The sequence below is a fragment of the Haplochromis burtoni genome, unplaced genomic scaffold, assembly GCF_018398535.1.
Source record: "Haplochromis burtoni strain Fernald_Lab_line unplaced genomic scaffold, NCSU_Asbu1 Contig_51, whole genome shotgun sequence".
NCBI lineage: Eukaryota > Metazoa > Chordata > Actinopteri > Cichliformes > Cichlidae > Haplochromis > Haplochromis burtoni.
Genome location: NW_024582412.1, coordinates 1,959,788 through 1,987,087, shown reverse-complemented (window position 1 = coordinate 1,987,087; position 27,300 = coordinate 1,959,788). Strand labels below are relative to the sequence as shown.

General features: G+C 40.2%; 1 protein-coding gene across 1 annotated transcript in view; it reads right to left on the bottom strand.

Moving 5' to 3' along the window:
- vldlr (very low density lipoprotein receptor) overlaps nucleotides 1-27,300 on the bottom strand; it is an 83,437-nt gene that overhangs the window by 46,026 nt on the left and 10,111 nt on the right. The window contains exons 2-5 of the mRNA XM_042220599.1: nucleotides 23,422-23,541; nucleotides 17,022-17,144; nucleotides 4,855-4,977; nucleotides 2,950-3,158 (exon numbers count right to left, since the gene is read on the bottom strand). Coding sequence (XP_042076533.1) covers nucleotides 2,950-3,158; nucleotides 4,855-4,977; nucleotides 17,022-17,144; nucleotides 23,422-23,541 — 575 coding nt within the window. The remainder of the gene's footprint in view (nucleotides 1-2,949; nucleotides 3,159-4,854; nucleotides 4,978-17,021; nucleotides 17,145-23,421; nucleotides 23,542-27,300) is intronic.

Here is a 27,300-nt window from a genome sequence, read left to right as displayed (position 1 = left end):
GTTTAAGTCTCTGTAATCTGAAATACAATGTCTGACTAAAAAGCAAACGAGTCCTTTATTAAACCAGCTCTGAAACAAGTTAAAACAAGCACATCTGTTATGTAATACTTTAATACAAACTTATTTACTAGGGTCTGGTTTGAGTGTATGAGAAACTTTAGTCAAGCTGCATGTCAAAGGCCATTTGTGGGTTTTATAATTCTAATGAGACATTTTAAAACTTTTAAACCAAGTTTTGCACCATCAGCCACTGAAGGACAGAGCCCAGACACATACACACGGTTCCTCTCACACTATTATTTACATATGATCTGGAAGTGGAGGGGGCATACAGGTCACAGATGACATAGCCAGAAGCATTTAGCACTTAGATCTCTGATGATTAGCTCATTAATTAGAATTAATCTCTGCCAAACAGACCAGAACAGGAGCAAGAGAAGCAGCACGAAGGAGTTTCTCACACTTTCATCATCTCACAAAGTCACCGACTCACATGGGAGCAGATTAATGGAGTGTGAGAACGCATGTGTCTGCTGCTCCGTAATACTGACACAGGGCAGGCGGGGTGTGAGAAGCAGAGAGGGAACAATAACGACATTCCCACTGAACACAGCCCTTTAAATATTTGTGGGAGTGAGTGTTTGTGTCCGGTGAGCCAATTAATGGGTATGCAGCATATTGTTGCATCAGTAGAACTTGTTCTGCAGTGTGTGAAAATATTTGTGTGTGAGGCAGGTCAGAGGCTGCTGGGTGGTACGACTAAATTAAGCTTGCAAAACTGGTGTGCATGGATGTGCGCGCCTAGGGATGTCATACTGCTTTCTTTACAGTGAGGCCACACCCATTTAGGAAATGAGGGAGTGAACTTGTGCATCTTTGCTGTACACCTGCATTGGATTTCCCACATGCATTTCAGGTGTACAGCAAAGATGCACAAGTTCACTCCCTCATTTCCTAAATGGGTGTGGCCTCACTGTAAAGAAAGCAGTATGACATCCCTAGGCACGCACATCCATGCACACCAGTTTTGCAAGCTTAATTTAGTCGTGTTGTTTATTTAAACTTGAGCATGAATTTATACAAGATGCAGCAAGATATTAAAAAAAAACAACAGTTTCATTGATTAAAAACACTATCAGATTCTTATCGTATCGGCAGAAATCCAAATTTATTGAACATAAAGTGGTATCGTGCCATCTCTACTGCAGATACTTGAGGCTCAACAAAAACACCTGAAGACAAAGTGAAGATGCAAAGCCAGAGTCAGGAAACCCGAGTTTTAACTCTGCATGTCTCAGTCACAGATTTTGCCTATTCAATGTAGGATCTTAAAATAAAGTTTTAATGTTATAAAAGAAAAGACTGATTTAGAAGAGACCAGATTGTATTCATGTACAAAAATGTTTCCTCATAAAAAGGAAAGAGTGAGCTTAAGCTTTTATCAATCATGTGAAGAACATCAGTATTTTAAGGATAGACTAAAGTTTGAGTTGACAATGCATATAAAGGGTCAAGTATTACAAGAGCAGAAAATGATTTAATACCTCTTCATGAATACGTATAGTAAGTATCAGTTAATAACTATGTGGGGGTGTTAAATATCGGACCATTGATTGGCAGTCTGTCTCAAATTAAGACCGTATCCCTACTGCAACCCTGACAAAGGTTCTCTTTTTACTATCTTGATGTAAAATGATTTGTCATGTCCATCCATTTCATGGAGTTTGCCATTATTCAGCGCCTCCTCTGAATCAGATTTCAGTTCTGGCATTCAGTGTTCTCTAGAATAAAGTGCAAGATCAGATTTGTGTCATCTGACATGTGACAGATGCATCTCCCCTCCAGCTTGTGTGTGGGTGTGTATAATGCTGACACAGGAGGAGCCCTGTGACCAGTTAACTCAGCGAGTTTGCAGTTTCTGGATTGGTGCACTCGTTGTCTGCAGCCGACATCCCCCTCATCCCTCTCCTCACCTCTACTGCTCCCACTGAAGAGCCAGCATTCATTTCTCTGTTTTGTCCATACGACCGTTTTAAAGACAGATGTTAAAACTGACATCATCCACTGGGTTTCAACTCCACATTTTGGCACTACATCTGTAGAATTTCAGTTGCTGTCATGGTAGTTTGTTTGGTACCAGAAGTAACCATTTTTAGATCAGAGGGTGGCGTGCACTGTGGAAGTTGAACAGCAAGCTGGAGTCATAATATGGTTGTGCTGATGGATGTTGTCAGTGACCAATTATGGTCAAAAATAAATGTCAATTATATCAAGTGTTTGATCCACATGTTGTCTATAGTATAGCACCACAACAACCTCCTTTGCTGCCCAGCAGTGATGCCACTGGCGACGCCACAGTGGTACTGTACCGCTGTATCTTGTAATTCTAATTAGTTCAAGATACTAACACTAGAATTTCACTCTAAACACAACTTTATCACACACACTTGGACAGATCATTACACAGCAGCCAATTCTATTCTAAAATCCAATTTTAAAGAACACGAGACTGTGGAAACTGCTTTTGGCACATCTGTGTTGGCTTAATGTTTTGGCCCTGGAGGTTGCAGCTGGGTTGTATTCATTAGATTTAATAAATTTGGGTCCTAAAAACAAACACTGATCTGGGTTCGACACAATCTCACAACACTGTCAAAACTTGCCTTTGACTTTCTATGAGAATAAGCAAATAAGTGCTAAAAAGCTACACTGGTCAAAGGTCAGGTTTACTGATCAGAACACCATAAGAATTTTATCCTACATGGGTTGTTTAGTTTGAATCAGCATAACACCAAAACACTTCCTGCCATGCGACCATACTTTAGTCAGACTCTAATCATCTGCTCCCATTAATAAATAACTGAGACAGGCTGGGTCACAAGGACCATATTCAGTTAAGAATTGTGTCAGAGTGCGTGTTGCAAATTAGTGTGTGGCATTCTTTCTTACCTGGCAGTCAACGTCATCGTCACACACCCAGCTGGCCGGGATGCATGAAGAGTTTCCACACTGGAACTCACTGGGCCCGCAGGAGGACGGCGCGCACTCCACCTCATCCGAACCATCGCCGCAGTCATCCTCGCTATTACACACAAAGTTCCGGGAGATGCAGCGTCCACTGGCACATGTAAACTCATTTGGGGCACATGTGATGTTTCCTGGAGAGGGTTATGGGAAAAATGTGAGTGTGCTGTGAAAGGACTGACAGCACAGAATTGTTAATGCAGTAACAGTAATAAGACATTTTTTTAAAGCTAGAATTTATGACCTCTGTTTACCGTTATTACAGCTTAAAAACAATAGGCTAAACTTAAGTTTCCTTGGACAAGCAGCAGAGGACAAGGAAACTTGTCCTCTGCTGTGCGCCTCTGTCAGTGCGCCCCAGGGCAACTGTGGCTACAATGTAGCTTGCTATCGCCAGTGTGTGAATGTGTGTGTGAATGGGTGGATGACTGAATGTAGTGTAAAGCGCTTTGGGGTCCTATGGACTAGAAAAGCGCTATACAAATGCAGGCCATTTACCATGTCTCAGATTAACAAGCACAATGCCACGCTTCAGCTGGAGCAAAACATTTGTCACATGAACACACACACACACACACACACAGACCGAGTCCTGAAAAGTTCACACAGGGCAGAACCGAGTCAACAACTTGCTGTGTGCCTGTTAACGACTTCCATCCAAAATATTCAATATTCAAAATACTGCATTTTGTGTTTACAAGTCCAGCTTGATGACCAATTCACAGCCATTTTTAAAAACCTCAACAGCAAAACCCATCATGTGTGCACCTCTGCTTTCTGCAATAACACCAGTGTTAGTTTAGTGCAGCGACTGGAAGCACCAAGAATGCGCGAGACATTGAGTTTGCAAGATTGCGATTTACACTGTATTGTGGCAGCTCACTTTTTAAAAAAAAAAAAAAGTCACCGTCTAAGCACGCTACGCTGCAGTAAGTCATCACAGCACACAGTTCAAGGACAACAGGGGTGCAGACTCAACAGGAACAAACAATTAACTGTAGCTGAGCTTCTGAGTGTTTTCAGCTGCTTCAGAGCTGATACTAAGCAGTATTTAAACAATGATATATGTATAGTGTCACACATTAGTGCTAATGCTCAAAATTGGCACCTTTTAGACAACATGAGTCATGCACTCAGCACAAATGTGGAAAGCCAATTATTAAAATCTTCCAAGATATTATGGCTTAAAAGTATGCAAGCCATTTTAATGTGTATGTGAAGTAATCATTTGCCCTAATTAAAAATCTAAATGTCTACAGGGTGCTTCACTGTCAGATTGTGTTATCGTTCAGACCGGGCTGTGCAGGAAAAGCCGTTAGTGTGTTTATGCAAGAATTTAGGATAAACAGCTGGAGGAGGCAAACTGATGCCAGCGATTAGAAGCAGTTTTAATACTTCAATAAAAGCTGGAAACCAAATGCTACAAGTAATAAGCAGTACTTCGAACACTTCTGAAACGCTTAAACACACCAAGAACTTATGTGCACTTGTGATATTAATGAGATGGCAAAGAAAACTGCTCAGCTGCAGCTCTAAAGGAGACTTCAAGTGGCTTCACAGTGATGGTCTCAATTCATTACGTCCACGGCAGCATTTCTGCAGCTCCCAGCATCACGGTGCTCAGCAATGAACAGCAAACATGAGAAATGAAGAGGTCACTGCTTAGCTGTGACAAACTACACGACGAGTGTTTGATGGCAACCTGGGAATGTTTTAAATCCCAAAGGATTTCAAGAACACCGAACAATATCCTCATCACTTAAAATGAATAGCCAGTTTTTGAAATCAACTGAAGTCATGTGCACTCCAAGCCAAACAGCGTCCACCTACCACAGTTGACCTCGTCCTCGCCGCTGTCGCAGTCCTTCTCACCGTCACATTTCCAGAAGACTGGGATACACTGGGTTGAGCCGGCGCCACAGCTGAACTCATTCATCCGGCATGTCCTCATGTCTGTATGGAAAGAAAACAAACAGATCTTAGATATTTTCATGCTCCGTCATATATTCCGTATATAATTTTTTTTTAAATGTTTAACATATTTTGTGTTTTGTAAATTACATATTTTCTCCCTTTACCAACAACACAGGAAATCAAAAAGACAGAACAGCAGAGATGTTTGGCGTTCTGCTGCAGTCACTAAAAGGCCAAAATGTACCACTAAGAGTCCAGCTGACTGCTGGTGCTGTTCCAATGAATGATGTATTCTACAGGGATATTAAAAAGGACCAATTTAAGCTGAGATGGCTCAACTGTCTGCGTGCTTTTGTAAGCAGAGGTAAGAATGTAAGACTCCTTTACATGGGTTTAGGAAACGATGCACATCATGTTTACGTGATGAACAAAAACACTGTATCATCTAAAGGCTACAGCGACTCAGTTACCTTTTAGGTTCATTCGTGGCGGCCCCAATGACAGTAACTGACATTTTGTGAGAGATTGAGGGCTCGGGGCAACGTTATGCTGCACTGAGGTGCGACTGAAAACAAAGTCAGATGTTCACAACACCTCAAGAACCATACAATTGCAAGCTGTTACATAATCCATTTAGCTGGAACAGCAACGGCTTTGATGCAGCAAAATCGTATTTATACAACAGTGTTGAGATTCCTTCCATGTTTACGGTGCAAATATTTTCCAGGTTAATCTGTCAGAATGTACATCATCTTTTCCATTGTCTTGGGTTTTGTTTTAGCATTGTCAACTTTCTTGATCATGTACTTCATTTTAAAAGCCAGCTACTAATACAATACGATCCCCTTTATGGCCAGAAAAGGGGTTAAATTCCATCTCCAGAAACGCGACTCAGAATTCTACCGAACTATCAGGAAGCCCCTTTTTCCTCCCCCAGGGTACATATTCCCCTAACAATACTTTCTTCCATAAAATTTCAGCTCCAAGATCAAGTTCGCTTCTTATCCCTTCATCTCACACTGGAGATAAGCAGCATGCACATAAAACTGGCTGTGCAGTGATAAGAGCTGCTCGGTGGAACAGCAGATGAAGGTGAATAGAAGAGTGACTCCCACAGATGTATGAATTATTGACTATGAGAATTGTAGTTTAGGTGATAAGCCAGGCTGGTGATATACTGACATAATTCTGAACCCAATTTGGTCTCTCAACTGCACACTGCACACACAGTGCGCGCACTAACACTTATCCCCATCACTGACTAGTCGATTTTGCAGTCTCCTCTTCACTCTTAAGAATACAGGGTGAAAAGTTCCAGTTCAGCCATTAATCAGTAGAGTACAAGTTTCTGCATAGTCTGTACACTGCACGCGCACACAAAGTACTTGAGCAGGCTGGTTTGATGTCTGCATCAGAATGAAGGTTATTTCACTGAATGGCATGCTTGTTGGTGCCAGACAGGCTGACCTGAGCCTTTCAGAAACCGCTGATATGCTGGGATTTTGTTACCCGTTTAAGTTCAGAATGTGGCTGCTGGGCTGGGGTTAGCATTCACCCGTTTTCTTGGCTAGCTTAACTAGGGCTGGGCCATATTATACCGTTCACGGTAATACCGGTATAATGTTAGGCAACGATAGGAAAATGAAATATCGCGATAGAATGAGTAAAACGCGCATGCGCAGTGCCTTTGTTTTCATACGCACATGGCCGATTGTTGAGTGAAACAGATGAACCAGAATTGGTTTGTAAAAATGGTGCAACTTCAGTGATGTGGAACTGGTTTGGTGTTTGTCCGTCAGATACACGACAAAGCACATTTTTTTGCAGAACATGCAAGCGGCCGTCGGACTAAGATGCTCTTAAATCTGGGAGTAATCTGGGTCCTAAACTCCGTATGCTTCAGGTCAAACGAACACTGCAGCATCACTAAGAGTTAAAAACTGTCTAAATTCTTTCATCTTTAATAAAACGATCAGCATTGCTGCTTTACCAGGTGTAACTATGAAGTTTAACTTCCAGGCATCCATGAAAACAAAATTTATTACATTTAACGGAGTTAGAAGCTAGCAGGAAGCTAGCGGAAGTTAGCTCGCTAGTTACCTAAGCATGATATTGCATGTTCTGACTGAGAGATTTCTGAAAAAAATCAAACGTACAGCTCTGCTATCACTTCCAACATAAATGAAGACAGGAAACTAAACAGCAGTGACGTTTGTAGGGTTACTGAAGTTGGGCTAGCTGGTATATAATGATGTGCTACGTGATCGCTAGCGACACAGCTATGTTAGCATAACATAAACAGTGAAGCTGGAGGACGAACACTAACACTTTTCCACTTATAAAAGTTAACGTTAAGGTTCCTCATGGTTAGAGACAAATGCAATCGCATGGCAGGATGCTGTAAACAGGACCAAACTTCAGTCAGGAGAACAACTGAGATAATCCATCCACAATACGAGGTTAGTCATTAATATACTGCAACAACATGGGAATAGAGCAGCTGCCAGAGAATTCAACATTAATGAATCAATGGTACAGAAGTGGAGGAAGCAAGAAGAATGAGTTTAATAAAGTTTGATTTATCTGACTGCTTTGTTTCGCTTAATGTGCCTTATAATCCCGTGCACCTTATGGTCCGAAAAATACGTACTGCACACTGCAGTTTAATGTTGCAAAGCACCTCTTTTTAACTTCAGTGGATATTATACATGGTTATGCTCAGGATATGTCAGCCCATTTCTACTGGAAATGCCTTTTGGTTAAACTTTCAGCAAGGAATTTGCATTTGCACTGTTACATTTTTATAAAGCTTTAATGTACATAAAAACCAGCTTCTTGTTTAAGTGAAAATAAATGATAGGTTGTCTTTTTGCGCTAGTAATGTTGTGGAGTTGTATTTTGTCTCGCATCAATTATATCGTCAGTTATATCGTTATCGCAAATTTTCAAATATATATCGTGATAAATATTTTTGGCCATATCGCCCTGCTCTAAGCTTAACTTTAGCATGCTGGCTGGCCGTGCAGATGCTTGCAAATAGCTGAAATTGTGTTAGCAGAATAATGCAGTTGTTTGTCCTGGATGCACCACGCTCTCATCCATGCTATAAACTGTGCCATTATTTTCCCACTTAGACACATGAATTGAAATCAGCTGATCGCGGTGGAAGTGGAACCAATAAGCAGAATCGATAGGCAAGCCAACTACAGCTGGGCAAACACTGCGATTTTTTTAGTCACGTTATTCAGCTCCTGCTCAAACTGTACGATTGACTCGCAGGGTTAGAAGTTCCTAATTCACGATGCAGGGTCTCACAACATATGGCCCGATGCTCTGATGCGACCTCAGTGCTCACACTGTGCGTCCATAACATGAAGCTTATAACAAAATCTGTCTCTCGCTCTGAGTGACACACAGACCACCACCATCAACTTTGCTAAATTGCTAATGAAAAACATTGATAGGCAGCTGTGATTGAGCAGCAATGTCCATCCAACTATTTTCACAGTTCTGGTCGTGATAAACATTGAAAAGGCTCAGATGAGCAAACACAGAAATGAAAGTGAAGACGGAGCAGCACTTGTAGAACTTTGGCAAGCTCTACAAGTTGTGCTTTCATCACTTGTGTCCACATCACACGCTGCACTGTTGTGCTGCTCCGTCTTCACTTTCATTTCTGTGTTTGGTCATGCGCGGTGTGACAGGCTGCGGTGACACCCTCACGATGGCCAACAGGATTTCAAACAGGTTTGATTTTCTTACGACCAAGCGATTGATGATCGGAAGCTGGTCGTGAGGTGTTAATCGCTTCTCGTTACCCCACGTATTCTACACGATGCACGACACACGATGAAGCCGAAACTCGGGCCGATCCCCAAAACAGTCAGATGACTAAAAAAATCGGCTCAAAATGGGCCAAAAATCGCACCGTGTATGCCAAGCTTAACAAGACCAAGAAATTGAACTACTTGCACCACTGGGAACTAGTTTTTGTAGAGAACTGCTTCTCTATTCCCATCCCTATCCAACCAGGTACTAGCAAGGTATACAACAATGAAGTGACTGAAGAAGTCAAATTTGAGTTAGCAGTTGGTAAATTCCAACAAACTACAATTGAGCTTAATAAAATTTGTATTATGGCATTTTAAGATTCTGGTAGTTTCACAGCAAATGACATTAACATTTCTCATTAACATTTTTGCCTAAGGAGGGGCTTACAAAGGCTCATTCATCTCCCTTTAGACTAGAAATAAAAATAAATAAATCATTTGTCTATATAAACTAGTGATGTTTCCACAGTGAAGCTGGCTTTGAAAGAAACTCCATTTGGACCCTTCCTTCTAACCGTCGTGGCAAATGACTGCCTCCAGGTAAAACCTCCATTACCTTTTCCTGAAAATTCTTCATATTTTATTAACTCTGTAAAGTCTGAACTACGAAAAACCAAACTTGTTTTGAATCCAAGTAGACTTTTTGTGGAATCTTCTGAGGAAAGAACAGTCTTGGAAACTGAAACACTGAAAAACACAGCTGTTGGCTTAATCTTTGACTTAATTCTGTGATTAAATCAAAGACCAAATGGCAGCTCTGTGTCGTCCATTTGTCTTTACTGATTTTGAACGTAGCTCTGAGCCCCTCCAAGCTAACATACACATGCAGTTTCTCCTCAATACACTGATAAGTGCTCCCAGTAACCAATTACGTAGAATCTAAAATGAAATTGAGACTGGTATATCAATTATACCACAAGATTAAATACATGTTAACGCTGTTTAGGGAAGCAAGCTTTAAATTATTAATCTTATTTAATGCTACTTCCAATCATGAACACTTTCCAAGCCTCGAGTTTACACCAATTTAAATTTCTCTCATTAGCCACATAAAAACTGACACTTGAGACAAAGCAAACATGGAAGAATCCTGCCAAGATCCACATAGTGAAACTACACCTGTTCTGCAAGTCCTGTTTACCAAGAGGTCTCAAGTGTTTTTGTACAGGGAAATAAACTGAAATAATTTCCAGAAATGCAACTGCAGTACAAAAGTCCTTCATGTAAATGTGAAGGAAAAACAGGCATGTAGCCACTCATAGACGACGTCACTCTGTTGCCTGCTGTAAAGTCATGAGCAACAGCTGGTCAAACAGTACAGAGATAAATGCTACAGTAGCAGTGTTGACTGGCACGTACACCACTGCAGTTATGACTGGAACTTCTCACACAGACTGCAAACTGATATCCCTGTCAAGACCTTCAGTTGACCGAGACACTTTTCCAAGTGAAAAGTGAGACATGCACTACAAGCTTTTGTAGAGCATAAACCGTACAAAAGCTCAAGCTGATTTCAGAGAAAAACACTTAGATGAGTTTCATGACTTCAATCAGGGTTGAAAGAAAAAACAATAAGGGGGGGAGGGGCAGTTAAATGGCAACTGAAAGTTACTTTGTTCTTAAACTTGGGAATGTGGCTCCTCCAACCCACCGGACCATACTCTCACCTGCCAACGTTCCCGTTTATCCTGGGGTTATTCTCCTCAAATGTGTTACTACAGTAGAGAGTCTCCACTTCAAGCTTCTCTAACAACTCGTCAGTTAATGTTCATAAATACACAAACAACACCTCTGATTATAATATCTATGAATGTGAATTTTTAAAAACCAGTTATATACAAGTTCCCATTCATAAATATTTTCTATTCCATTGTTTTGTGCTCAAACCTTGATAATGTTGCAATTAGAGATGGACCGATCTGATATTACGTATCGGTATCTGTCCGATACTGACCTAAATTACTGGATCGCATATGAGAAAAATAAAAAATGTAATCCGATCCATTAAATATCACGAAAGCACCTCACAAAACTTGCAACACGCCGTAACTCACCTCAGAACGTTAGCACGTCGGAGCAGTATGCATCACGTGATAGAGCGGCTGTGGCATGCGGGACCTGTCGGTGGTCTGGATAGCATTTGGAGCTTCGCTAGCAACCCGGCATTTCATCTCCGACAAAGTTATCCCCGAGAGAAGTAAAGCAAGTGTGTAAGTCCATCTCTGAATGTTTGTAAAGCATTCCTGCGTTAAGCTTAACGAGCGACTGCCTCTCGCTCTCCTGCTGCTACTTCAATCATGAAACTGCTTAATGATCAGCTGATCGGCTTTTCTGTCGCGAGTCCGTGTCTCTTGTTTGCTTTTGGCCCACTTTGCACCAGAAAGAGGAAACCAGCGGCTGAACAACAGCAGCACGTTTAAGCTTGATAAGCTGTTGTTAGAATTTATTTAATATTACTTTCTACACCAGGATCTTTTTCTACGTAGCTGACGGCTGGTAACTGTGCAGGGGCGGATCTAGCAAAGTTTAGCCAGGGGGGCCGATAGGGCATTAACAGGGAAAAGGGGGCACAAAGACATACTTTTCTTTCTTATTCTCATTTAAAATGTCGAGCTTTTAATAAATAATTATCTGACACCCAAAGTTTTAATTTGATGTAAAATGAATAGAAGTCAATTACTGTATATAGTGACTATTAAGTCTAATATATATACCCTAGTAAGCTATAGTACTTTTTCCTTTGGGAAGGTACCATCTGTGCAGTCTGCAATTTTGTTGAAGAAAGATGTTGAATCTATTTAATATTTCTTGAAAAATAATTGATTTCTGTGCATTTTTTTTCACACTGCATCAAATTAAGGTTGATTACGTCGATTAAGCATCATGAGGTGGAGCGTGAGGGGTGGTTCCCTATTTTTTATTTATTTATTTTTGTTGTTGCTGGGAGTTGGAACCCTATTAGTTAGGTTGCTTAATATTTATGCTAAGTACTCTTTAAAATACCAGAATAGGGAGGATGGTGTAGGTTTAAGTTTATTAGATTGATCAGTATTGCTGAACTATGAAATATTTTTTTTTTTGCATACAGGTATAACAGAATAGCTTTAGTGTAGTTGTTGTTTTAAACTTGAGTATGAACTTATACAAAATGCAGCAAGATATTTAAAAAAACAGTTTTGTTGATTAAAAAACACTATATCGGATTCATATCGGTATCGGCAGATATCCAAATTTATGATATCGGTATCGGACATAAAAAAGTGGTATCGTGCCATCTCTAGTTGCAATACAGACCTCTAACATTTGCTTGATGGCCTACGTATGTGCTGCGTATGTTGCATTTGTAATTGCATTTTGTAACCAAGCTAGTGGATGGACAGACACTTTACATACGCACAACTTTATGAGAGCTCCTTTTTGACAGGAGCGGTTAAGTTCTGAAAGCACTCCCAAATACTTTAACCCTCCTGTTATGTTGGTTTCCAGGAACACCAATTATGCTCCTGGGTTAATTTGACCCGGGGCAAATTTACTCATCCAAAAGTGTCAGAAACACTGGCATTGATTATTTTACAATTTTCTTTTATAATTTTGATTTTTTTCATTTTCTGTAGTGATGCAGATGACATGTGACATCTCTTCTGTTCTGGGTCAATCTGACCCGCAACATAACAGGAGGGTTAATCTGCAGCTCACCAGCCTTGTTTGCGCCCCCATTATTTTAGTGTTTTGCCTGACTGGCCCTTCGTGTCCTTTGGAGCCCCTAATGGGGTTTCGTGCTCTTGTATTAACAGTAAAATAATGTCCAGTGTCAGTTTTTACTGTTTACATTGTTGAGTATTGATACTTTTAAAAATTGGTGACCTATAACTACTTTTTCCACTTGTGGTCCAATCCAATACATCGTTACGGGCATTTGTATACATCTGGTACAAATTCATTACCAGCGCTAAAATATGAAGCCGAATCATTTTATGGTTTAAAAAAAAAAAAAAAAAAAAGAAAGAAAAAGAAGAAAAAAGACAAAAATCGCACAACTACACTTAGCATCTTACCAAATAACAAAATCAAAGTGTAACAAAGGTCTTTAAGATGACATCACTTATGCATTTTCTTTTACTTAGGCCAAAACTAAACAGGCTGAGGATAAATACAGCGAAAGAAAACAGCAAGTTATTTTTTCCCCTTACTGAGTCTTTTGACTGCTGCAGCCTGCTGTCATTTACAGTCACCATATTCTCCTTTTCTTGCACCTGAAACCTACGTCGGCGTGTGGAGCTGACAAGATTCAGCTGAAGTCAAATTATATTTAATGGTGTCACCACAGGATGCTGTGTTACTATAAGTAACAAAAGCTTCCCAACAGGTGTTCAAACCAGCATCCATCAGGCTTCTGTCTTCTGACTGAACGTCACGGGCGAAAACAAATAGTGGCGCGACTGAAAGGAAAAACACAACTACTGTTGGATCTTTTCAGCCATGTCAACTTGCTTCACTACAGTTGGCAGTTAAGTAAAAAGAAAACCTTGTTACTCCCAACATTAGTCTGCTTTAGCCAGAACACTGAAACCTCACAACTGTCCAAACTAGTCTAATCATTACTTTGTCACATTCAACATGATCAGCTTTACACTGGGTCAAAATGTGGTGCGCAGGCAATAAGACATGTTTATTGTCAAATACACAGAGAAGGGTTTGTCTTCAATCCAACAACGCGACCTGGCTGCTTAGTATTCCAAGACATTCTAGTTCTCATTTGTCCCATCTGGGAAGCCATACACTGATTTGCAGTTACTGAATGGATAACAGCAGGTGGTCAGCCAAGTCTTGTTTAACAGTGGTTGTATTATACAAAGTTATTTCAATGTTTGAACTGACGCACAGGGGGATGAATTAGAGATTTAATTCCTTTTCATTCATTTCACTGACTACTTTACAGTGGAGTTTCTCTCCATTTTATAGGCCTAAAAGTCTTTGTTTTCACTTCACCCACTTTGTCTTTCTAATTCGGTTGGAGCCTCGGCAACACCTAACAGCCAACGGCTTGGAACAACTGCTGCTGAAATGACTCCCCAACGGGTCCCGCTCATGTTTTGGCAGAAAGCACCAAACATCCCCTCACAGGAGTGCAGAAAGGATTGGCCCCAACTCTAAGATGTTGCTTTTCTGCTGGTTGTTACTTTCGTATAGTTTTCAGGTTTGTGCACTGAACCTGCTGAGTTGAAATACTGCAGTGGGAGGAAAGGGACTATACCAGACACACGACTGCTCATTGTGAAAACTCAGAGCTGGTGCGCAACCCTGTCAGACACCTGAGATGCTCTGCTGCCCCAGCAAATCTCACTCCAAACACTGATAAAAGTGTTGACACCCCCGTGTTCCAAGTTAAATTTAGTGCCTGGTTCCATAATTGTAACATTAACCATTTGCTCGTGTTCCCCCAAATAATGTTGAAAGTCATGTCTGTAACAAGTTTGACACAGTCTAACTGTAAAATCATTATTTTAGTCCATTTATTGCAATAATTTAAACCCCCACAACAAAACAGTTCCTTGCAACCTTCACTGCCATGCAAGTCGAGTTCTAGGTCACAGAAATGACATAATAGGAATTCTTCAGGGAATTTAGGACTAAAACGTAGTTTGATTTTCTGCTTTAAAAATAACAAAAGGAAGGGTGTTGATGTGTGCCAGACCAGAGTTTCAGTATTCTTTTACAGCAGCATTCATGAGCTATACTTTCTGCATTTTTATCATCTGCAATCAAGATTTTAAAGCTGCAGTGAAACCACTTTCATCTCCACTCTGATGTTTATCTATACACCTGAGGAGACACCAAAGTCCATTTGTCATTAACGCAGCACAGTGGAGGCAGCACACAGAAGTGATTCATTGAAGATTATCATGAGTCATCTCTGATTTCAACAAGCACCTTGGTGAGACCTCATATCACACAACATTTAAAGCACAGCAGCTTTCCCATTTAAACAACTTATTTATTTGACAGTACTGCTTGTGGGGGGGAGGGGGGGGACTCTTCCCTCACTGCTTTCAAGTACCTCGCTGAATTTCTGCAGCAGCATGAGCGTCTGTTATGAACAGCAGGAAGACTACCATTCACTTTGAGCTTTAAAAAACAAAAAAAAAAAAAAACAACCAGTTTGACCTCATGGAAAGCTTATTAAAGTTTATAAATGTGCTCTAGCATGAGTAAAGGCAACTGTGCTTGAAAATACAAATTCAGCCACAGTTTTAGCTTCCCACAAAGGGCAGGTATGAAACTTACACCAGTTAAAATCTGTAGAAAGCTCTGCATCAGGAACATCTCGCTGCACTATTTGAATACATTTCAATGTGCAAATTCAATTTCATTACATTTAGGCCAAGAATTTTATTTTATTTTTGTTAATTAGTACTTTTGAACTTCCATTGTGTTGGTTTTTGGGGCCTAGAAGTGACCATTTATGGAAAAGTGTGTGGACTGTTATCAGCAAATTCTATTAGTGCTTCAACAAGCCACATCTGTGAAATCTTAAACCAGCTAATTAGTGCAGAGTAAGAAACTTTTAAATCAATTTAACTCATTACAACTGAAGCACAAACTTCACCAACCACATCAAGCCATTGGTCACTTTAAGAAATTAAAATGCACCAAGACGCACAAATGACGAAACACAGCAGAGGGGGCCAGTTCAGTGACAAGTTCTCCCAAAAAAAAAGTTTCTGTACCAGGCTGCAAGCATGCTTTTAATACTGTAAAAGGTGGGTCTCATAGGCATTACAGGACCAGCAGCAGCAGAAGCTGCTCCTCGAGTCAATGCAAACCTAATACTGTACCAAGCAGCAAACCAAACATGCAAACTAACATGCATAGACATTTGATCGTGGGTGCTTCAACTGTCAACTCTAATCTTAGAATTCATTTCATATTTTCACTGTTTTTAAATGCATGGTCTGGGATCCCAGTCACTACCAGTTATGGGGAAGCAGCTTTAGCTTTCATGCACCAAGCTGCTGGAGCAACAGACTAACTGATAACACATTTGAAGACTAGCGTTTAAAACCACACAAAAGTCAGACGAGCCATCACGTGTACATCAAATTTGGGTTTTTGAAATCATTGTGTGTCATTTTTATCGGTCTATTGTTGCCTTTATATCATCACTGGTTATGATTCTATTATTAATTCAGCTTATTACACTTATCAATTCTGTTTTCCATAATTCATATAGTGCAACTTTTGCTTTTTGGGGTGACAATGGACTTCCACCTCAACTAAAATGGCGTATAAAATAACGTTTTGCTTGCTTGCTATAAGTGTGATGCGTGCTTGTGTCTGCCACGACCCCATGGGAGGAAGGCCGACCTGTCTGTGGTGGCCTACATCCTTGTGGCTGATGTGAGCCAGTCACAAGGATGTGAGCCAAAGAAGGCTGGACAAACAATTTTTAGGTCAGTTTATCCTCACTGTTTTTTGGGGCTGAACCTACAGTTTCCACTGCAGTTTGTATCTTTCACAGAATTAAAGTATCTCATGCTGCTTGACCTCCTGAGAGAGATGTGTATACAAGCTCAGGTTTCACACGTTAATGTTCATGATATTGTTCCTTGTCGTTAATCTTAATCTGTGTGATGGCTGCTGTGCAAACCTGTGAATGAACCCATTTTCCTCTCAGTAATTTATAAATTAACAGGAGTAACCGACCTGCATACAGCAGTGTCCTCTCCAGCGGCAGATACAGCAGGAACAATAATCAATCTTGCAGCATGCAAACCTTTTACTCAGCACTAAAAAGACTTCAGTTCTGGGGCTCTCACCGTGTGCGATCAAGGCTGATTATTTAGCCCAAGACCAATTCTTTGCCCCATTGGTCTTATAATAACCATACTCTTAACTGCTGGGGAAAACTGAAAGCACCATCCCCTTCCTGTTTCTGTTACAGCCAAGCCTAGATTTTCTTAAAAGATTTACATGGGGTTGCAGACTGAACAGCACACTGAAATGACCACCGCCACGTTAAAGTTGGTGACATTTCATATAGATTGCATTGTGAAATTTACAATAAAGTAAGGTTGATCTAATGAGATAATCAGGCGTTTAGACAATTACATTCTTACAAACTGAAAGGTTCCACTTTAACAGCTTACAGGTTCAAAACTAAATTCTTACCAAAAGATTCATATTTACTTTAGTTGCACATGTAACACTTGACTGTTGGTGTAGCGCAGCGTTCATCAAAAACCATCAACTTACGGCAGATGTCCAAGCTCTCATCAGAACCATCTTCACAGTCTGGCTCCCCATCGCAGTGCCACCGCTTCGGGACACACTGCCCATTGTCACACACAAAGTCCGACTCCGCACAAGTCTTTTTAACTGAAACATGGGAGAGAAAATGAAATCACTGTTTGAATGAAATGTCTCACATTATACAAAGAAAAACACATAATATCAAGGGAAAGATCAAATCCATACTAGCACACTTCATGAATATGAATTCATTTTTGCTCCTCTCCTGTGAAAAGGTCACCAGTTAACAACCTGTTCTGATTAAGCGAGATTCAAACACTACATTTGCATAAGGAATGCAGTCGATACGGTCCTCGGGAGGTTTGAGTGTCTCGCTCATCTTCCATCAAAGGGGGACTGAAGACAAAAATAAAGTGTAATTTTTATTTGGTTGTAGGTCAGTTCTGGGACCTGACAACCCTTCAACCAGAACAGAACATCAGTGACAGTCATGAAAAGGAAGATCAGCGGCTCTCACACGGCTTTAGCTTTACAGATTTATTGCACCACAAACATTTTGACATTTCAAGCACCGCTGTTTTTTAGACTACAGTGATGCAATCCTATGCTGAAGCTACATGATCCCCCCCCCCAAAAAAAAAAAAAAAAAAAAAAAAAAAATATAACTCTGCCTGACACATGTTTAAACCCAAATCTTCATGGTCCAACTAGAAACTACATTAGTTCACTTGTGTTTGAAGACAGCCAAGCACAATAAATGCGTGCTATAGCCAAAGAACCATGAATGCCCAAAGCCTGTCAATGATTGTGAACGACTGGCTTGGTGGTTCATTCCTTTGAAATTATTTCCCTGTCTCAGGTTTCCATCTTTTACACTCTTATTTTATTCTCCATTAATATCAATAAAGTGCTAAAACCATTTAAAGCCACGAGCTTCCCCCATTTTAGTGACCATATAAACAAAAGATTTACAAAACTAGGTAGTAATTTACAGGTCGGTCAACTTCTACAAACAGTATATGCATGAGAGCACTCAGAGTGCAACTCCACCCAAAGGGCGAGGGTTATAATAAAATGATTTCTTACGTTGTTAATATGGAAATTAGAATGACAAAGACGCTGGCATTGGCACAAATGCTCTATGAAAACGATGCAGGTGTCATTGATGGGGACGCCATAACACGTATAAAAATGTTTTACGATCTTCGTTTGAGCTCATTATCTCCCAAATAACTAATATTTCTTTAAGAGGTTTTGAGAATATCCACTTCCTCCCCAATTTGCGTGACCCTGACCCTTGACTGAAGCATTACATACCAAAAGGGTCAATTTTCTTTACTCATGATTGGAGCAGAACTAGCTGAAATCTTTGGGTACCATAAGCTGGGCATTCAATTTTGACCTTGGCTGCAAACAGTGAATTTCAAGGTCAAATGCTTAGGCCTTTTGGGACATTAGTACCTAGGTCAGCCATTTTGTTATTAGCCTCTACATCACAGTATTTGAAAATGTTTGTGTAGCTTCCAGTCTTTAAGCTAGACTGCAAACAGACAAACTAAAAGATCACATACTCCCTTTGGGAGGAGAATATTGTTCCTAGAATGTCACTTAAAGTCTGGAGTATAATAGTTTACTTGTCCTTTTGCCATGTTAATTATGTGGTTACACCTTGGACTTTCATAACGCAACCTTTAAATTATTCTCGGTAACACTCACATTAAAAAGGAAAATACACCTTTATGCAAGTGCAGTCTCCAGGCTATGTTGGATTGATGAATCTCAAGCAAACCAAAGGTTAAAAGAATCTGATAGGAACGACTAGAAATGTGGAAAGATGTTAATTTCTCATGTCGGTAGAGAAGACACAGAAAGGTTCCCAAGAAAACTTGTGAATCAACAAACTCCAACACTAGCATCTCTACTGGAGGCTCAAGAAAACACTTCAGCCCTCTTCACCATCTGACCAGAATACAAATACAGACTTCAGAACCAACTCCAATTTGAAGCTCATGACAACAGCCAGCCACAGTGGGACTCATTACCAAACTCTTCTTTTATTAATTAAATCTGGATTCTCATCTTTCACGCATCAGTGAGCCTCAGTTCAGTCTGGGCTGAAAGTAAAACAGCTCTGATCTCCCAGAGAGAATAACAGTCTGAGACTCAAATACAACAACACGTCAGCAGCTGAGAGAGCGTGAAGGAATAAAACTAATTTTTAGTTTTCAGTTCACCATCACTGTTCGCAAAACCAGTCATCTGCTTCTGTTCTAACTGGCTATAAATAAAACCAAATCTTCCCTGCAGTCACTCGATGCTGTGTATAGTGTACACTTCCACAAAACTCGTTTGAAATAAAGTTCCCAGCCTAATTAAAATTGGCCATCAGGAAATCCTGCAAAACATTGTTGGGAATTAAGTATGGCCATTTCGAGAGTGCTAAAGCACAGTACTGTGTACTGATAAACCTACACGCGCTTAAAAAAGGAGCAATATAGTCGTTCTCTCAATCATCTTGTTTTTAATAATTGTTGGAAGCCATAATTTCAATTGACACCAAAGCCCTACTTCCTCTCCCAGCATCCCTTGTTCTTTTCTCCCTCCTAGCACCATCACATGACCCAGATAGATGAAAGTATAGGAGACACACACAGCTGTAACTATATTTAGCTCTGCTCTATGTGCCACCTTGACATCACCAGGTCATCATGTCCCAAGGGAACCTAGCAAAGCTCCTGATGGGGACTGAGCCAACATGGCAGGTTCTGAATGTCATGAGATTATATTCATGTGTGCAAATGTTAAGAGGAGGAGAATAACCCATCAACTCCACTCTTAAAACTCAGTGAAGGATACGAAAGAAGAGGACAATGTGATTCGAATGCATTTATCTGCATCACAAACAAAATGTGTGCAGCATTCGTCAGGTCCTTTTATGACTTAAATATTGGTGGATCAATTTGAACCTCATACGTCACTTTATTAAAGTTCTTACTTTCAAACTTAGGCATCGATGGTGCCCACCTACCCATCTAGCAGGGTGACGGTCTTTATGGCTGAGTAGTAAAAGGCAATTTTGAGGGATTTTTAAACACAAAATGCACATAAATTGATGGGATAAGCAGTAATCAGCAGGTGTAATTAAATGTATATAATCTTAATATATAGTGTGTCCCTTGCAGCCAAGCATAAAAAGAAAAAATTAGTGCAAAACTAAGAATTTTAGTACCTGTTCTAACAGGTTTTTTGTAAATACAAAATCAATTCAAATCTGGCACCCTGTGAGCCGACCTTTACAGACAGCTCAGACTCCATTTCCTGCTTAATTTACATGTTGTTCACATTGGCAGGAAAACTCGTTTAATTGCAAGCAAGGGGGACTGTCGTTCATTCGCCCACACTCCAAAAGGCCACAAACTGCGTAAATAATTCTTTTCCAGCCCAGTTACAGCAAGAGAGACATAAATGGCAACTGATCCACAGAGCAGTGCAGACAAGCTCCAGGCAAACATTGACGCTGAGGGCTTTCAGGAGGTGAGCAAGTAAGGAAGAGACATTCTCATTAAACTCTGATGACACAAATAAAAATCAGTTAGTGTAACAGTCAAAAATCAGATTGATTAACAGTCTGTGGTCTGTATTGAGGACAAGTGTCTTTGGAGTAGTTAAAAAAAAAAGTCACATTTGTTTAAAAAGCTCAGATGCGTCATGTTCACACCTCAAAACTAAGTAAAATTGAAGTTTGGTCCTACTTTCATGAATAAGAGTCAATAATGAAATAAGCACAAAAAGAGCAATTCTAATCATTTACTTCCTTCCCCCGGTTCCACGCTAATCAAATCAAATCACTTTTATTGTCACATCACATGTGCAGGCACACTGGAACAGCACATGCGAGTGAAATTCTTGTGTGCGAGCCCCACAAGCAACAGAGATGTGCAAACACAACAACACAAACGAGCAAAATACAAGAATGGCCAACCTGAAACTAATAAATATATGTACAATATATAATAGTGTATGCATTTCTGGATGTGTATACTAAATAAAATAAATAAATAATAATAATAAAATATACAGAGTTGAATATGTGCAAAACAAGTGGCATTTATATACAGTGTGGAGTGCATAATGCTGACCTGACTGTGGGACCAACAAATTTATTCTGGCTTATTAGTTTCACTCCTCACCCATGTAATGCATTTGATGGATTATGTTAACTTCACATGTTTACATTTCCGATGGGACTGTGACATAATCTGTACGCCAACCAAATCCAGAATCAGTTTTGTTGTGTTGCCACAGAAGTGAACTGAGGCGGTGACATTTAGGCCACCAATTCATCCTTCCATGAGCAGGATGGCATGTGGGAGTGGGTCAAAATAAACTCCCACGTGTTCACAGTGATAAAGGAACATGTCACCAAGTATATTTTTTACACATTTCTCAATAACCATAGCTCTACAGCAGAAAGTAAGACGCTTGTATAACTGGAGCCTGGCAGACTAAGTGTTACCAACACAATCACTTCATTGGTGATTTGAAAGATTTGATATATTTAACTCCAGAAATATCTGGACAGCTACAATTCCGAGCTCTGTATGGCAGCACAATAGATTTAAAAGTTAAGATGCAGAAAACCTGTTTTGACTCTTTAATGGTCAAAGATTGACCCAATTTGATGATGGACTCTGAAACTTCTTGGACACATACCCCACACTGGGCAGGTAGCATCCCAGGAATGTAGTTACACATTCCAGAGACTGAGACCTCAACTACTGATGGGTCTATTTGGTAGCAATATGCAGTGTAAACTGTATTACTGATCACTGGAAGGAAGTCACTTGTTCACTACTCTATTAACCAGGATTCTCAGTGTTTACGACACATATCATTTTCACAGCTCTGACTTAATCAGTTAAAAGTTCTTAGTAAAGTTAACAATGAAAGATCAATGAGCTCCAAGTCTAACATTAGCAGCTTAGCTTCACTCATAACAACAAGAATACAGACAAGTGTGCAGGTATAAATGTAACCGTGTTAACGCGATCTAAGCACAGAACCAACCCAGCTACAGGCTGCAGCACTCTCAGAAAGTGTCTCCGAAAGAGTGCGGGTGATGAATGTAACCACTCAACCTCACCGATCCTGTTGTTCACAAAGTCGTGCTGTAAAATCTCAAGTTAAGCACATTTGCAATCTTTGTGTTTGAAACCTTTGAGTCCACCAAGGACTAATTTACAAAATGATCTCATCATAAACTTGGAAATAAGGACTCAGGACAGCAAAGCATTCATCAAGGTCAGAGCAAGGGAGCAGAGGTCTGTTTCAAAGATTTCTATAAATGTCCACAGTGCTTGCTGGTCATTAGAAAACTAAAAAGTCTGTCCTACAACGAATGGCTTTTCAGAGCCAGAAAACCACATTCATCTTTTATAGTCTACAGAGTTGGTACATTCTGAAAATATCCCTTTTGCCCCAATAAAAATTCCTTCAGAACATTCAGTCGAGAGGAACCCTCTCTGGGAGGCATGCAGATCATTATTCAAGTCTGTCAAGGAGGAGAAAAAAGAAAGAAAGAAAACTTCACGAGAGCACAGTTCACCACAGGGTACAAACCAGTAAGTTTCAAAATAAGGCCATTTCCAGAATTTGTCAAAATGCATATCTAAAAAAATTATGCAGGATTCACTCCAAAATGGCATTGATTTTAGAGATAATAGAAGATCAGTCAGCATAAGGATAACTGGAACTAGTAAGCACTGCGGAGGCTTTGAATGGGCATGATATGAACCATACAACAGCCTCATTAGAAAGACAGTCGAGGCCTGTCTATGGGATGCATGGGCATGTGCAGCATCGTACAGAGAAGCTGGATGAATTCTGATGTGCATCAGAACATTTAGCTCAGATTCAGCCAAATGCAGTAAAGTAGTTTGGACAGTGCCTCTCAGTACCAGCCGATAACCACCCAAAGACATATAGCAGCTTAAGTGGAATACATTTCTTCAACTACTTGAATTAAAGTTTAGAGTGTGCACTTCTACTCCATCTCGATCATTTCCACTGTGGTGGTGTACAGAGGTAAGACTTTAATTTTCTTAAATACACTTTAGCCAGTTTTCAGAATCTGGCATTAGCTATATTCAAAAGATCTTCATCCAAAGAACAGATGAGAATTTGTGTGTGGCAAAGGTAAATTACATTTCCTGACATATGCAAAGGTCTGATGACCTGAATGTTTAAATTCAGACTATAATAATCTATTATAGTCTGGGACATTTGGAAACCATTTACTTCAGTGATTCATAACTGAACAAATCTGGCCACGTGCATTAGTCTTAGTCCTTCACACTTCAAGTTGTTTGGCATTGCTGTGTGACAGCTGAGTGTTTTTCCTCACCACATGAGTTCTCGTCGCTGCCGTCGCTGCAGTCCTCATCTCCGTCACACTGCCACACGGACGGGATGCAGCGACCGTTTCCACACTGAAATTGATTGGCTTCACATTCTGTCTTCGTACCTACAGAGGACAACACAGACAGTTTTTGAGAGAGAGAAGAAAAACAAAACACGCAACTTATAGTCCCAAATGTTTCCACATATAATTTGGAGTCACTTCCATTTTGTTTTAGTTCCATCAAGGTTCGCTCCAGTGCTTAAATCTCCTTTTAAAGAACGTTAGTTGGCACATATTTTGGAAATCCACAGTAAGGCAGGGCAAGGCAAGTTTATTTGTATAGCACAATTCAACAACAAGGTGATTCAAAGTGCTTTACAGAGACATTAGAAACAAAAACAAATAAAAAGCATGATTTAAAATTGATTAAAACAAGCAAACAAACAAAAACTAAATAACAAACAAAACAGTATGTAAAAAAAAACCAAAACAGAAAATCAGAACAGTAGATAAAATCAGTAGTTAAAAAGTTTTGAAGTTTAAGCTTAAAAGTGTGGATTTGGTGTTTTATTCAAATGCAGCTGAGAACAGGTGAGTCTTCAACCTGGATTTAAATAAACTGAGTGTTTCAGCTGATCTGAGGCTTTCTGGGAGTTTGTTCCAGATATAAGGAGCATAAAAGCTGAATGCAGCTTCTCCGTGTCTGGTTCTGACTCTGGGAACTGATAAAAGACCAGATCCAGATGACCTGAGGGATCTGGAAGGTTCATACTGGGTCAGGAGGTCACTGATGTATTTTGGTCCTAAACCATTCAGAGCTTTATAGACCAGCATCAGAACTTTAAAGTCTATCCTCTGACCGACAGGCAGCCAGTGTAAAGACCTCAGAGCTGGACTGATGTGGTCCACTTTTTTGGTCTTAGTGAGGACTCGAGCAGCAGAGTTCTGAATGAGCTGTAGTTGTCTGACTGATTTTTTAGGTAGACCTGCAAAGATGCTGTTACAGTAATCAAGCCTGCTAAAGATGAATACATGGACTAGTAACTCATTTCACAATTCAAACTTCAACAACTAAAATGTAACACTAGTATTTCACAAAGAAATGACAATTTCATGTCAACTGGAAAACATGTGCAACAGTAAACCGAGTAGTTGTTGGGCTTTGCAACTATCAGTTTAATTACAGCAACAACTTTGACTCACCGCTTAAGAAAACAAATTGTGCTTGTTTTAACTTCACCAATACGCTCCTATTTTGTCTTTAAGTACAGTGGAGCCTATCATAGCCGTCTTAGGGTGAGAGGCAGGGTACACCCTAGACAGGTCACCAATCTGTCGCAGGGCACAGACAACCAATCGCACTCACATTCACTACTGCAGGCAATTTAGAGTTACCAATTAACCTATCCCCATTAGGGCTGGGCCATATCATACCGTTCACGGTAATACCGGTATAATGTTGGGCAACGATAGGAAAATGAAATATCTCGATAGAATATGGATAAAACGTGCATGCGCAGTGTCTGTTTTCATACATACATGGCGGAAAAAGCACGGCGCAGAATGAGAAGAGCGAAAGCGGATCGTTGAATGAAACGAATGAACCAGAATTAGTTTGTAAAAATGCTGCAACTTCACTGGTGTGGAACTGGTTTAGCTTTCGTCCATCAGATACACAACAAAGCACTATTTTTGGTAGAGCATGCTAGCGGGCCGTCGTTATTACCGTGTTGTTTGGAAAATACGGCACACTTAAAATCAATCCTTTGATTTTTCTGAAAATCGACAGGTCCCTTTATGGATTCTGGTTTTGTTTACTGACCTCGAAACGATTTTATGTACACTGCTCGAAAATCTGTCAAATGTTTCAGTACGACTTCGCTAAGCTACGAAGCCGCACCGCTTGATGGATTGTCGGAGCATTACTGCTATCGTAGGCAGGAGCCTCGCGGAGTGATGCGAACTGTGCTTCAACATAATATCACCGTATTGTGTGTGTGTGTGCGTGTGTGTGTAACCTCTTTAAGTTTTGTGGATGTTATACATGGTTATGCTGAGGATATGTCGGCCAATTTCCACTGGAAATGCATTTTGGTTAAACTGTCAGCAAGGAATTTGCACTGTTACATTTTTATATAACTTTAATGCACAAAAAAAAAAAAGCTGCTTGTTTAAGTGAAAATACGTTTGTTTTTTTGTACTAAAGCTGTGGAGTTGTAAAGCATTTTGTCTAGTGTCAATTATATCATTATCGCAAATTCTCAAATTTATATTGCGATAAATATTTTTGGCCCTGCTCTAATCCCCATTAACTGCATGTCTTTGGACTGTGGGAGGAAGCTGGAGTACCCAGAGAGAACCCACGTGAACACTGGGAGAACATGCACACAGAAATATGCAGCGAGTAACTTTAAAAAGCTGAAATAATGCTACCATGCAGAACTGATTTAATACTATATAAACAGGTTCTCTTTGCTAGTGAAAAGAGGAATACACACACACACACACACACACACACACAAAAAAAAAAAAATCACAAGAATATGAAAAATTTGAAACTTTTTTTTTTTTTTAAGTAGGGTTAAATTTTGTTAAAACATTGATTTCCCCACAGTGCCTTAACTATAGGAAGCTCTTACGTGCTTGGCCTGCTCCAAAACCCACCAGTTCCCCCACTCTTATCTTGAAAGTATAATGGCTGCAAACCAGCCCCAAGGCATTCTAGCCCTATAGCCAAGTAGCTATTGTGTTCGGTTCTTTATATCATTCAGATGCTTCCCCTTAGAACATTTCATCCCCATGTTTGACTACAGCTGGTGACTAGTTCTACGCTCCCAGAGGACTGTCCTAACCAGACTCTGAAGCTGACAGCTGCCATCCCCAGTGGCACTCTGAGAAGCAGCTAATATTGCAGTTTTCTGGTGTATGACAGTATGATGATCATTCAGTGGAGCCTAAACAGCCAAGATTACCATGTTTACCACATCACTATAATTTAGTAAGGTGGAATAAATAAGTGGGGTGGGAAAAAAATAAGATGGCTTAACCAGAAGAATGACTCTTAGGCTTCTCCATAAAAACCAGATTCCAATTATGAGTTTTAAAAGTCTACTTGTGTCCTAAATGACAACACAATCCCACTTTCAATACACTAATGCACCTACCCACAGCCTGCAATGAGATATCAAAGCCTCTTAAATAGAGACATTAAAATGAAAACCTTAAGCTCATTTTGACACTTTACAAGTAAAACAGACATAAGCAAAGCACCGATTTGTAGACAGTACTGTGCAGTCTATTACTAGAGTACTGGAGGCGCTACTCCAGGTCTTAAAATACCACTGTCTGACCTTGCTTTAGTGTGGACTGTCTGCCTGACCAGGTGGATAACTGGAGCACATGATGATTAAAAGCAGCCCAGAGGAAGTCACGGTTCCAACTGAATCTGTATGCCACTGAGGTCAATGAATTTAAAGATGTATGAAAGAAGTTCCCCCCGATAAAACTTGAGATGTGTAGAAAACATCAAAAGCACTGCAGGAATGCACACCAGAATTATAGCCCTGTCAGGCCAGAAAGAGCCTCTAAAAACTGCATTCAGACACTGAAACGCCATCTGAAGGATACATAAGTGGGTCAGCAGCTCCTCCAGAGAGAAAAAACACCCCACACTGATTTGAACCTGAACAGCTTCGGGCCTTTAGCTGAAGCTGCAACACTTTATTCAAGATCTACATCAATGAAACCATGCCACAGTTTCAAGACGTGCTGCCAACACCAACGACTGATATTCAAATGTTTTGCAAGAGGCCAGACACTTTAAAAATTTAAAAATGCAAATCTGTCAACTTTAATATGTCACCGCTGGCATGGGGGGGGGGG